This window comes from Chamaea fasciata, unplaced genomic scaffold, assembly GCF_029207755.1.
Source record: "Chamaea fasciata isolate MVZ Bird 193981 ecotype frontalis unplaced genomic scaffold, bChaFas1.0.hap1 SCAF_15, whole genome shotgun sequence".
NCBI classification, from domain to species: Eukaryota; Metazoa; Chordata; class Aves; order Passeriformes; family Sylviidae; genus Chamaea; species Chamaea fasciata.
In genome coordinates, this window is record NW_027094100.1 from 14,793,832 (window position 1) to 14,807,058 (window position 13,227).

The 13,227-nt window shown below is 45.7% G+C and overlaps 1 protein-coding gene across 4 annotated transcripts in view; it reads left to right on the forward strand.

The window, feature by feature from the left end:
- The first annotated feature begins 2,064 nt into the window (after positions 1-2,064).
- The window catches only part of CSNK1A1 (casein kinase 1 alpha 1), a 31,738-nt gene continuing 20,575 nt past the window's right edge, over positions 2,065-13,227 (forward strand). For 2 of the 4 annotated variants that reach the window (XM_066197378.1, XM_066197380.1), the window contains exons 1-2: positions 2,066-2,549; positions 3,371-3,477. In XM_066197378.1, the coding sequence (XP_066053475.1) occupies positions 2,427-2,549; positions 3,371-3,477 (230 nt within the window). In that variant the 5' untranslated portion in view covers positions 2,066-2,426. Of the gene's footprint in view, positions 2,550-3,370; positions 3,478-13,227 lie in introns of all 4 variants that reach the window. The other 2 variants (XM_066197379.1, XM_066197382.1) reach the window with 2 other exon arrangements.

Here is a 13,227-nt window from a genome sequence, read left to right on the forward strand (position 1 = left end):
ACCTCATTTGCCCTTGAAAGCTCCAGCCCCCTGAAGGAGCGTGTGATGCATCCCCGATCCCCCACGCGAGATCCACAATCCCTGTGAGTGACAAGAGTGCGGATATTCTTGCCTGCACAAATGCTCCCTGACAGAGCCGAGGTGGGAATGAGTTGGAGGCCAGCTCCTTCTCGGAGCATCGTTTTCCTGCTGGTGCATCTGACTGATTTTGAGTCATTTGCATTTAGATATTTTTTTTTCATCAGAGACGCAGAGAGAGCTGTAGTAAAAGCCTTGGATTTAAGCTCTCTGGAGCACAAGGGGAACTTGGAGATGATGTTTGCCGTGCAGGGCATTGCTGAGTGCCAATCTTCCCTCTCCAATCCTCCCGGTCTCTCACTGTGGAGTCATCTGGAGCTCACTGAGTCCACCGCAGGAAGAAAAACTCAGGAAAATCACAGATTTCCCTTCCTGCTTCACAGCCAGATGGACACAAGCCAGGGCTCTTTTGCACTTGTGCAGGCAGAAAGTGTTTTTTACCAAGCTAGAAAGCAACATGGTGAGTTCATGAAGAGCTTCTTCCACCGTGTGGATGCTGTTCTTTGAGAGAACTTCTCCACCTTCATGTCCTACTAATATGTCCTAACCTAGACCTCTCAATCTCATTTTTCTCCAAAGCAGCCAGCTATTAAAAAAAAAAAAAAATCCATGCAGAGACAGGTCTTTAAAATCCATATTTTTATTATTTTTATGCCTTTGGGTGCACCAGGCAAGCTGGGAAGCAGTTTCTGCCTGCAAAGCAGACACCCTGAGTAGGCTTTCCTTCTACTTCCATGAGCCACATTACTGGAGGAGCTTTCTCTCTCTCCTGCAGACTGAATCATTTCCCAAATGTAGCCTCGCACGGCAGAAGACGCCGCTGTGACAGGGAGTGACGATGAGTCACCGGGAATTCACAGTTCGGTGTTCCTGCAAAGGGGAAAAAAAACTCACAGCGAGCGAGAGGGGGCAAGGCAGGAGATTTCACTTCTGACAGACAGCGAGGAGTAGCCCCTGGAGCTGCTGGGGCAGGGTGAGCCTGGCCGGGAGAGAGCCGGGTGTAGGGGACACGTGAAGTGGGGACTGCAGGGACAAAGGGATGCGGCCGTGACGGTGGTTCTGCTGGCGGTGTCCTTGTCAGGGGGTCACGGGCTGCTCCCGCCTCCTCGCCTGGAGTGATCACCTGTGCACGGCTGAGGGGGAATTGTGGAGCAGGGAAGGGCGATGGAGCACGGTGTGTGTGTGTGTGTGCTCAGCCCCACGATCCCCGCAAGGAAACAGGCCGGGGAAAGGAGGTTGTGCACTGCAGAGAATCTCACTTTTGTTAGGGTTGGAAGGCACCTCTGGAGCTGGGCCAGCCCTAGAACAGGGGCACGGGAACGCGTCCAGGTGGGTTTGGGATGTCTCCAGAGTGAGACTCCACAGCACCCCTGGACAGCTGTTGCAGGGCTTTGCCACAGTGGCGGAAAGAATCGCGACGTGCCGGGATCGTTGGGATTGGAAAAGATCTCCCAGATCATCGAGTCCAACCTGTGACCGATCCTCACCCTGTGACCCAGACCAAAGCACCGAGTGCCCCATCCAGCCTTTCCTGAAACACCTCCAAGGAACGAAGCTGTTGTGCGCTTATTTATCCACAAACCAGCCCGCTAACGTACACACAGGTTGGGGCCTGGTCTTAGAGAACAGCCTGGTAACAGCACCATATATGGGGTGGCATCTCAGTGGTGGCTGTCCCTGTCGCGGACCCTCGCTGCCTCAGGCCCCAGGGCTGTGTGGGCAGCGCAGACACCGCAGAGAACCCCCTGACCGACCCCTTTAAGAGCGACTGAGGGCACGTCCGCTCCCTCCGCCCTCTTCCGCCCGGACTGGCGGCACGGCGCCGTACGCATGCACCCGCCCGCAGAGCACCCAATCACCGCCCCCGGCTGGAGGGCGGGGCGCCGAGCGAGGGCGGTGATTGGCGCAGCGTGCCGAGGGGCGTGTCCGGCCCTGCGGCGCCCCGCCCCTCTCCCAGCGCGCCCCGCGCGGTGAAGAAGCGGCGGCCGCGCGCCGGGGGCATTTTGTGTCGGCGGCGGCGGCTCAGGCACAAGATGGCGGCGGCGGCCGAGTGAGCGGCCGGCGGCCGCCGCGACCCCGCGAGTTCCCCCCCCCCTTTCCCTTCCCTGCTCTCACAAGCACCTCGGGGGTCGCTTCTCCTGTTTCTGGAGCGCGCCGAGAGCCGGGGAGCGGCGTAGAGCCGCCTAGGGGGGCCCCCGCCCGAGGGCCCCGGCTGGAGCTGAGCTCGGGGACCGTCCTTGGCCGCGCCGCTTTCCTCACTCCAGCCCCTTTCCCCTCCTCGGGGGCGGCCGCAGAGCCCTCGTTGTCCCGCCGAGCCGGCCGGGAGGGCCCCAGAGCCGCCCCTCGCCATGGCGAGCAGCAGCGGCTCCAAGGCCGAGTTCATTGTCGGAGGCAAATACAAGCTGGTGCGGAAGATCGGCTCGGGCTCCTTCGGGGACATCTATTTGGCGATCAACATCACCAACGGGGAGGTAAGGGCCGCTCGTAACTCCCCCCTCAGCTCCGAGCCCCACCTGGGCCGGGCTGTGCCCTCCGTGTCCCTGAGGTGGGGTTTTCCTTCCCCTCGGGGGTCTTTTTTTCCCCTCTTTCCCCTCTACGAGGGGTTTAGTTCTCCCCCTTTCCCCCGAGGGTCTTCATCCCCCCCCGTCCCCACCGAGGGTCTTCCTCGCTGCCCCTTTCACAGCAAAGCCCTGCGGTCACCCAGCGCTTGGGAGAGAAAAGAGGCGAAAAACCATTGTGGGAAAACATATTTAAACGCATTTGTGCTTTTGTGAGCAGCCCAAGTCGTCGTCCCTCGCCCCGCCATTCATCTCCTCCTCTGCCTCAGCTGGGGAACACTTTGTATCTCGTTTCATCAACACTAATAGAAACAAAGAAGATCCCCCCTCTTTTTCCAGCTTTTCCTTTGGGTTTTTTTTTTTTCCTTCTTTTTCTTTTCTTCCTCCCCCTCACGGCTCTGAGCTGTAAAGAAGAAACACCCACGTAATGTTCTTCCTCACTTAAGTGCTTCTGAAGACTCCACATCTCCAGCTCAAAACGCAATGACCCGGGATGGATATTTACCGACAAATCGCCACGATGGGGATTTTATTTGAAGACGCGACAAAAAAAAAAAAACAAAAAACAAACAAACAAACAAACAAACAAAAAAAAACCAAAAAACCCACGCAGCACGTCGATCTGGAGAAATAAATAAATCTATATTTATTATTAAACGAAAGCGTTTGCATTGGGGGTGTGCGGGGGGTGTGGAAGTGCTGTGCCCTGACTCCTTGTCCCCCTCTCGCTGCAGGAAGTCGCTGTGAAGTTGGAGTCGCAGAAGGCTCGGCACCCCCAGCTGCTCTATGAAAGCAAACTCTACAAGATCCTGCAGGGAGGAGTTGGCATCCCACATATACGGTAGGAATCAGCCCTCTGTCTGTGTGCCGGTTTCTCCGTGCTTGGCGTGACTTTTTTTTTTTTGGTCATTGGCAAAAAATATATTTCATCTTGGTCACATATTGGCATTTGTATGTGTGTATGTGGATCAGTATATATTGGCAGTTGTTTTATGGTTTTTAGCGTGAGGCACAGGGCACCGCCGTGGATGGAAATTGATCCGTGCAGGATTGGGGCTGATAAGGAGGGAGATGCTCCATTCCGAGCTCTCCAACTCGCTGCTGCCTATATAGAGAACTAAACACCCAGCGAGAAATCCTTGCGGCCATTAGAACCGAGTGTGAGCAGGCTGTTTCTCCGAGAGGCAGAGAGTTGGGAGCCGGCCTTAGAAATGGCTGCTTTCTTTTGTTGCCTCTCTCTCTTTCTTTTTTTTTTTTTTTTTTTTTTTTAACATGTCTTCCTGCTCCGCTCAGAAAATGGCGGCTGGCCGTGATTAACCCTCCCCCTTCTCCTGGTGGGACAAGGGACGTGCTCGGGCTTGTGCCTTTTTTGGTTTTTTTTTTTTTCCTTTCATAGTTCCGAGCCGGCAGCTTTGAGACTGCGGAGAAGCCGGAGCAGGAATGAAATGGCAGCGGCTCCTTTCTGCTGCCCGCAACAGATGCGTCACCGGGCTTTTTTTCCTTACGGGATTAATCCCCTCCCAGTGCCTCATTATGCGGCTCCTTGCTTCAAACTTTGGGCAGGGCTTCAGAATTTCCTGATCTGGGAGGAAATCGGTGGTGCAGGGCTGCTGGAGGAGGCTATTCCTCCTGGGATTATCCATTAGCCCGGGGTAGTGCCCAGCTCTGGAATCTGGGCATCAAAGAGTTACATGGAACTTCAGCTTTCTCCCCGGGGAGACTTTTTGCAAGTTGTTTCTTTTTTTTTGAAACTTTGTTAATAATTGTTTTCAAAGTCAGTATTTTTTTTTTTTTTACCTTGACGCGGTGGCATAAAGGATTTTTGTTCCTTGAGCTGCACGAACGATTTCAGTTTTAAGTTCTGTGTCAAACTGTGGGTTCCATTTAATTTAACCCTTCCTGACTCTGCACAGGATCAATAGTGACATTTAGGGTCTGTTTTAAAGTTCTCACGGTGACATAGCCGAGATTCTGTGTTAATTTGGGCAAAGCCTGGTACAAATGTGCATTTCTGAGGTTAATAGCTCCCTCCTCCTGCCCCTCAAACGCAGCTGGCTCTGATCCTGAATGTGAGCTGGAGGAGACAGCGTTGTCCTGGCCATCTGTCCTCATCCACTCCAGCCTTTTCCAGGGATGCAATCAACATACCTGGTGTGAAAACAGCTGCAGTCTTTCTTTGAGAATACAGTTTCCTTCTTTTCCTGCCTTTATTTCACAACTGAAAAGAACAGGAATTGCATTTTGGAAAGCTTTCATGGTATAGCTGCAAGCTAAAACAGGGGTAACTGGGAAAACAGCCAGAGCAGGCAGATATCAGGTGTTTCATCACAGAACTGGAAAAGCAGGCATTCTGGAACTACTTTTTTGAGAAGTAAATGAGTGAGTGGTGCTATAATGAGGCCCAACTTGCAAATTTTTGGCTTTTTTCACGCTGAGATACTGTTTGATTTCTTGTGTTTGCTTAAAATGCCCTGGGAAATACTGATGATAACCTTGCTTGTTGAGAAGCTTGCCTCTAGCTTCACCTGCAACTTTCCTCTGTATTTGATGTTCTCATACCCCCTAAAAATAATACAAGGTTGCAAAAACAGACGAGAATAGATAAAATGAGGCAACACTCAACACATTGATCCATAGATCCATTGTGCTGAAGGTGTGTGGTTGTTGGATAATGTCAGTCAGTCCTTTCAGGTTCTCACAACGTTCATCTTTGTAGTATTTTTCTAGAAAAGTGTCTTTTTGGAAGTATTCTTTTTCTTTTTTTCAGGAGCAGCATTAACTGTAAATCTATTTTTATGTGCCAGATGCTCCTTGAGAGCTTTTTCTGGGCTGCTGGTATTGGTTTGGTGATGCTTGAGAAAATCTAAACCAGCAATTCTTAGATTTATTTCCTTTTAAGAGGAAGCTGAGTTAGGGTTCTTGTGACAAATATTAAAATGTTCTGTGTTTAGGAGGAGTAAAATCCATGGTGCTCTGAATCCGAGTCAATACTTAGGTCACTTTGCATGTGTCACTGCTAATCCATGTGCCACCATTGTGGTGTAATAACGTGTTGTCACGTTGGGATAAGCTGTTCCTGCCTCAGCCTATTCACAGGGGTGAATCAAGCTGAAGGAAAGTCAATACATTTGCTAAAATTCCTGCAATGTGACACCTTTAAACAACAGCAGCACCAGGGTTTGATAGGAAGTGAAGGAATCATTCCAAGGTTTTCCCATTGCCATGCCTTGTAAAACTCAGTCCACATCTTGGACACATGAACATGAAAATTTGTGTTGCTCGTTTAAAAGTCAGGGACTTTCCCTCTATTTTTCACCAACTTCAGTGATGCCCTGGCCAAGATCAACTTCCTGGAAGTTGCATGATGTGACTTTGCCTCACTCAAGTGGTCTCTGCTGCGGTGCTGTGACTCAAGAGATAATAATGAAATAATGAATGAGCTCTGGATTCATTGGGGCTCTTGTTTCTAAAGCTCAGTTCTGCCTTTGGATGTGATTGCAACTTAAAATTACAAGAACATGTGTCTAGAGTGTCACTGAAGTTACCCAGGACCAAGCAATTCTTTTCACAACCTTTAAGGTTGATTTGAGGGATTTTTCTGGCTCATTGCAAGGAATTAATGAGGAAAAATCTCAGTTTTGGGGTTAAAGAGTTGAATGTTTCTGTGGGGCAGCCTTCACCTGTTGTGGAGGTTGATCCAGTGGCCTTGGTGCTTAATTGCACTGTAATAAAACATGTTGTTTGTACAGAAAACAGCAAAAAATGAGTTGGAAAATCTATTCTCTGAACATTCTAAAGCCTTTTAGATCTTTCAGTTTGCTGCTTCTTGTTTCCTGAAAGAGAGCAGCAAAGTTTCTGAAATTAACCCTAAAGTTTCACAAAACCTTCGTTAATACTCCAGAAATTTTTCAAGCTGTATTTTCTTCTTGATGTCCAAATCCTGCTTAATTAATACCTTAATTTTTCCCCAAAGGTTCTTGAACCAAGCTAAACGTTGTGACAGTGTGTGCTGTGCCTTTAGGACACAACGGGCAGGCCCCAACATTCTGCTGGGCTTATTCTCATTGTTCTCCCTCATCAGCTGCCCTTGGCTTTTTTTTTTTTTCCTTTCTTTTTCAGTGACAAAGCATTTTGAGCTGTAATCTTGTTAACTGGGCACTGATCCTATTAGTTGGGACTGTCCACCTTTATTATTCCCCAATTGCTGGGGTTGCCTTGGAGGAATGGGAGTGGGTTTGATTTTTTGGGGGGTGTTTGTCCACAGTGGAACTCTGCTGAAGCTTCATTCACAAAAGCAATTATTCAAATCACCTGGGACAGCCACTCTTGATTTTTTTTTGCTATTTATGATGTTCATCAGCTGTTGGTTGCATCCTTGATGAAGATCATTTGTAAGTTTAAAAACAAAAAGTTACTGAGTTAGTGTTTTGAGTTTGTTTTGTTTTGTTTTGTTTTTTTTTTTGCAAAGTTCTCTTGCAAACTGAACAAGTCAAACTCTACATTTCTGAATTTTTCAATGCAAATATTTTGATGCTGAGAAATTGAGAGAGAAACTCTCAACTGAGTCGAATTTTCTGGAAGAAAAAATGAAATTGTCTACGATATTTGTGCTTCTGGTTGATTACTGCCATGCTGCTGGATAATTATTAACAACAGAGTCTGCCCTTATAAATCTTCATTAAATGCTGCCTGTAATGGAAAAACGTGGTCAAGGTTGGTAATCAGAGTTATCACAACCAAATTTGCCTTAAGCACTGAAAATGTTGATTTTTTTTTTTTTAGCAGTGTTTAAAAAGCTGTAAACACACCTCTCAAACACCTTCATTTTTAACTGTTTTCTCAGTAAGTTCCTCCAGCAGAAAACACCCCAACCAACCACCAAAAAAACCCAAACCACCATGAGAAAAACAGAAAACCACTCACGAAACTCAAACCCCACTCCCCCTCAAAAAAAAAATCCATCTATTAATTAATTTTTTGGTATTAATTAGTCTGCATATTGAAGGGTAGAACCATCTGATAGGTAACCAGAAGCCTCTTCTTGTGCCTCTAAATAAAATGGAAGATAATCTTTTAAATTGATACCTACGGTTCCTTTATTAAGAAAATAAACATATTAAAATAATATTTATTTTCTGTGTTCCACCAACCTAAATTCTTATTTTAATTGATCTTTGTGGACTCTGTCAAATCACCCAAGAGACACTGCAGTTTGAATTTTTTTTTTCTCCCTGCCTTAACTCACTTTTTGGAGTTTGAGGTCGGTGTTACTCCTGTTGGATGTGGATTAATGGTTCACCTCCTCACCGACTTCTTGCAGGGGAAACTCAAACTCCTGCCTTCCTGCCAGGTGTTAATGAAGTTAATTAAGCAGCTCAGCAGAAGGAGGAGTCAGCTGCACGTTTGCAGCATCACCCCGGGCAGATGAAACCCCCTCCTTGTGCTGGCATCCTCCGTGTGTTGCTCTCAGAACTGTACAAAAAGTGATCCAGGATTGTATTTATAGAGTGCAGCCAGCTCCAGAGCGTGGGGTGTTCGTGGCTTGTTGCTTTATTTAGTGCTGGGGTGGCCTAATTCGTGCTCTCCATGGCAACTAACGTTAGGTGACATCTGCTGAATCTTGCACTTCAGGAGTTCAGCCGTGTTCGTTTCGATTACTCCTAGCTGCTTAACAGTGAAGTGCTTTTCCACATTCGGGGGAGATAAAGCAGAAATATCCAATGTGTGTCAATTTAGAAATGAATCTGTGATGGATTACCTTCAGTGTCTGTAAGAGTCAGTGCGTTTTTACAGGCATAATTCACTTTGCAGTTTGTCGGCACTGGCGTTGTTTGTCAGGAGATGTCTGTGCTGAGGACACGGGAGCAGAAGGCTCTGAATCCCTCAGGAGCAACATCACAACTTCCCAGGCCAGCAGGGCAGTGCTCATGGTTGTGTTGTTGGCCAGAGAGAGCCAAAGAGCTTCTGTGCCCAGAGATAATGCTTGTACCCACATTGTACTTTTTCTCTGATTTTTGTTAATAACCTTTCCCTTTTTCACATCCTCCTGTCTCTATGATGAATAATTCCATCACTCCATACCTGCCTTGCTGAGCTGTTTGAGTAAATGATTGCAGAGCTCACAATCTTCCCATCTTCCTTGAAGTCTCTTTTCTGCCCTCGTTGGGATTTGGATTTCCTTCCCTGAGCTGGTGACAGGGCTTGCAGCAGTGATCGCAAATTCTCAGGTTCTGGTTAGGAGAACTTGGTATTTTTCAGGGATATCAGAGCTCTGTCATTACAGTGTTTGCACTTTAGTCCCATCATCTGACTGATACCCAGTTCAGAGACTTTTGTGTGAATGACTTCGGGCTGGCAGGGTTGGAATACAGTTCCAGAGTGTTCATTTGGATTTCTGTGGGATCTCTGAATCCTTTGTGTCCATGAGGCCTTCCAGACTTGCATATTCCCCCTCATGTGCCTGCTGACTTGTTAAATGTACTAATTAGGTGATCTCCGGTGATTCTGTTAGCAAGTTCTTTCCAGCTTGCTTTTTCCCCTTACATTTTTGTTCTAACAGCTTTTTTATCCACCTTAGTTCTGACAGTCTCCATTTCTGTCACGAGAACTCTTTCACTTGTTGCTTGAAAACCCAGTTGCTGGGAAACTTAATTACACAGGATTACACAGAGTAATCACAGGCTCACACACCGTCATTTATGAAAGTGGCAAAAGTTTATATAATGTCAAAGAAGTCAGAATCACCTTTTTTTGTAATGGGAGCGTAAACGTTTCTGGAAGTGTGAAGGTTTGAGTTTAAACGCTCCAGTGTTGGAAGAATTGTGCTTCCCTGCAGTGAGGCACCAGGACATGTTTTTTTTTGTCTGACAAAAGCACAAAAGCCCAGCCTCCTGTAGCTGTGGTTGTAATTCCAGGTTGCCAGAGCCCCTGTGGGAATAGTCAGCGGTGGAGCTGACAGGAGCCTTTAGTGGAGGATGGGTTACCTGGCAAAGCAGGTCCTGATGGAGAAGAGCTTTTATTAAGTTGGAACAGAATGGGCTTGTCATGGTTTGTCTGGTTTTTTGTGACATTGAGCTCGTGTCCTGTTTTTTTGTCTGAGCTGTAGGCAAAGTGAGGGGCCTTTAATGCCTCCACATCTTCAGAATTCTGGGATTTGGGGTTTCTTTGCCAGTGTATGAAACTGCAGGTTATTAAGTGGAATTGTGTGAGTGACACAGCAGTGTGAAACTGAACTGAAATTTCATGTCCTGTGTGTGATTCTGTTAGCCCCTCACCCCATTTCTCTGCTCATTCTGTCTGACCCTTTTCAAAGAAGATGTGAAAAAATACTATTCATAACCAAATGAAATGTTTTCTTAGGTAAAACAAATAAAAAATGCAAACAAAAAAACAAACCAAGCTATTAACAAACACTTCCTCAAACATTTCTTTTTGTCCTTGACATTATTTACAAAACATGCAGTTGCTGAAATAGAAATTATTGATTTTTTTGAAAGACGCAGCTCTGAAAAGGCAAAAGGATTTTAAGTTTGGGTAGAGCTGACTACAGTGTTTGCCTCCAAGGACTAGATAATCATCAAGATTTCACTTCCTTGTCTCAAGGTTAGTCAAGAGAATTTAAAAACCCACCCCACGTCAGTTCAAGTAAACATCCACTTGTTATGTGACCTGACATACCATACCTGCTTCGTTGTGTGTTTTTTAGAAATAAACGCTTATAAACACTTTCAAACCCCTGTGTGCTGTGACTGACGTGTTCCCACAGGGCTCAAATACTGAAATCCAAGATGTTAGAAAATTTCGGCTCTGTTTGTGCTGGGGTTACAGATGAGGCTGTCAAACCACATTATTTGGAAACTTGGTGACGTGGCCAGTCTTGGTCTTTCACAGACAAGTCACTGAAGTCAGATTAAGGTCACTGTGCTCAGCCTTTAACCATGCTCTGATAGAAAGCTTCATAAAAGATGTTTACTGTGTCCTGACTAATTGGGATAGTTAGATTATGGAGCTTAAAACAGATGAAGGAAGGGAGAGTGATGAAGCATTTTCCTGCCTGGGAGCTTGGGCACACCTCGAAGTTTCAGTAGGTTTGTGACATCTGTATCAGCTGTTTGTGTGACACTGCCTGTTCAAGGGTAAACTCAGCTGTTCCTCATGAGTCTGTCCTGTTAATGTTTTGTGGAAGGAGGCAAAGCACGCTAAGAATCAATTAGAGAAAGACTTGGAGAACTTCCTCTAAATTAATGTCTCTTATAATATATCAGAGTAATTACCCACCCCAAATGGTTCTCAAGTAGTTCAATCTCTTGATCCCACTTTTCACTCCCCTCCAAAACTTTCCCTTCCTTAAAATGCATTGCTTCCCCAACTAATGGGGAAGTTCCCCAACTTATTATGAGGGAAAGGACTTGAAGTGTGCTGACAGAAGTCCATGGATCTCTCAGACACGTGGGCACATTGTATTCTGAGATGCCAATATCACCAAATAGCTGCCCAGGGCTTTGTATGGATCATTCCCTCATATTAGTAGATAACTCCAAGTTTCCCTGCTGATGCAGTGTTAGAGCTTGTGAAGATCTCTTTTTGGGACACCAGCTTTTATATATCCTAATATCCAAGTTTTCCTAAGGAAAACCAAGACTTCTGATGTTCTTCTTTCATTCAGAGCTGCCAGTAGTAGCAGCACCAAACACCTTGAATGGACTTGATGTTGCTTTACTTCTTAATCCCATTTTCCCTGGAAATGTTCCAAGGGAAATGAAAACTTACTTGGAGTGTTAGCAAAGTAAATAAAACACTGATACCTTGGAAGAATCCAGTTGCCAGTAGTGAAATGAATAGTTGTCACAGTCTTCAGTGAGGAATTGCAGGCAGGTAAACGTGAGGGTGAAATATTAAGAGGCTCTGCCTTATTTCTTTGTCTTGGAGGATTAAATGTGCTTTCCACCAGTGCAGAATGGTCAGGAGATGGGAATTTTCTTGTTCATACATAGAAATAGGCCAGACAGGGGTTGTGCAATCATCCTGAATTACTGCAGACAAGTCCCTGTGGAGGAGCAAAAAGGTTTTTAAAATGTTCCTTCCAGGGTGGGTTTCCTTTGCATCAGATTCACCTTGTCTGTGAGGCTGTGACTCAATTTTCTTAGCTCCAGTGAAGGCTGATCTTTGATCCTTTTCCCTTCCACTGCATCTCTTGGGCACTGAACCATTGCTGTGCTGAACAATTACACTCAGCATCTTAATTAGAATTCCGTCCCTTGTAGAAAATAGGACTTTATCTAGATCTTGATTTACTCCTTGGAATTCTTCCTTTCAGCCCATTATTCTAGGGTGGGTTTTTTTGGGTTGGTTTTTTTTTTTTTTCTTCACAACAAACCTAAATTTCATAGGTCAGAATACCTGGGCAGGTCATTTGCTCCAATTTTCATTACTTTAGGTGACCATAATGTTTCATTTTCACCTGTGACCCCTGGAGTTGTTTACAGAGCTGTTCTGTTGACATTTCCTCTGAATGATTGCTTTCAAAATACGTATTTTCTGCATCTCATTTTGATGCAGGGAATGAATAAAAGTCTTAGACTGATCTGTAAATCAAGGAGTATATGAGCCAGAGCTCATAAATAAATTTTATCAGATTTATAACAATGCAGGAATGAAGGGTATGGTTTCTCCTACAATCCAGACAGTGGGAAGGTACAGGCCAGTAGTTCCTGAAACAAATCCAAATATAGAATCTTTTCTCTCTGGCTTTGTAAACATTTTATTTTACTACCCCAGCTAAGCTAAGCTTGGAATCCTGTGAGTACCTAGGAATTTGTTGACTTTATCAGTGGTAACTGTTTTCCAGCCAGCCAGGCATTGGTGTACTGGAGTCATTGCCTAAAGTGGAAATACAGTGTCTGTACAGATATTTAAGCCCCAGCTGCTATTTTAGCTGAATCTTGAGGGTTTTGGGTTTTTTTATCTACATGCTCTTCTTATGAGGCACATCCTTGGGGTACCTTGTCTGTGCCACTCTTGTTGGGAAATTGAGGGAAATTCTCCCTGGACTCCTGGCAGTAGGATGTAAGGACCAGGAGCTTAGAAAAGGCAAAATTGCAGCCTTCTGATCAAACAGGTGTCATGTCAGCTTCAAAACAGTTTTTCACACGCAGCTGACACTTAACTGTGGTTATCTGGGATGTGCAGAAGGGCTGGAGAGGAGAATATTCTCAAGGGTAGAGATTCACAGCTGAGGTGTGCAGGAGTCCAGGCTGTGGCTCCAGCTCTGCTCAGGTGGGGAGTTACCACCCCCGGCTGCAGATGCAATAAAGCAGCAGAGCTGTGACTGTTAAACATGGATTGGAAAGGAGAATATCCATGGAAGGACTTGTGCTTGTCCTCCTAGCACTGTTAGCCTTTATTTTTGCCCAAAATTGATGTATTAGGCACTTGAAGGTTACTATCACAGTATTGCTGCAATTAATTTTTTGTTGTTTCTCCTTTTGCTTTTCTGACACTTAAGTGCTTCTTTCTCTATATTAAAAACCTGATAAAGAACCTTAATGTTCGACTTAATTGGACTATAGAATTTGATTGGCAGTTTTTAAAT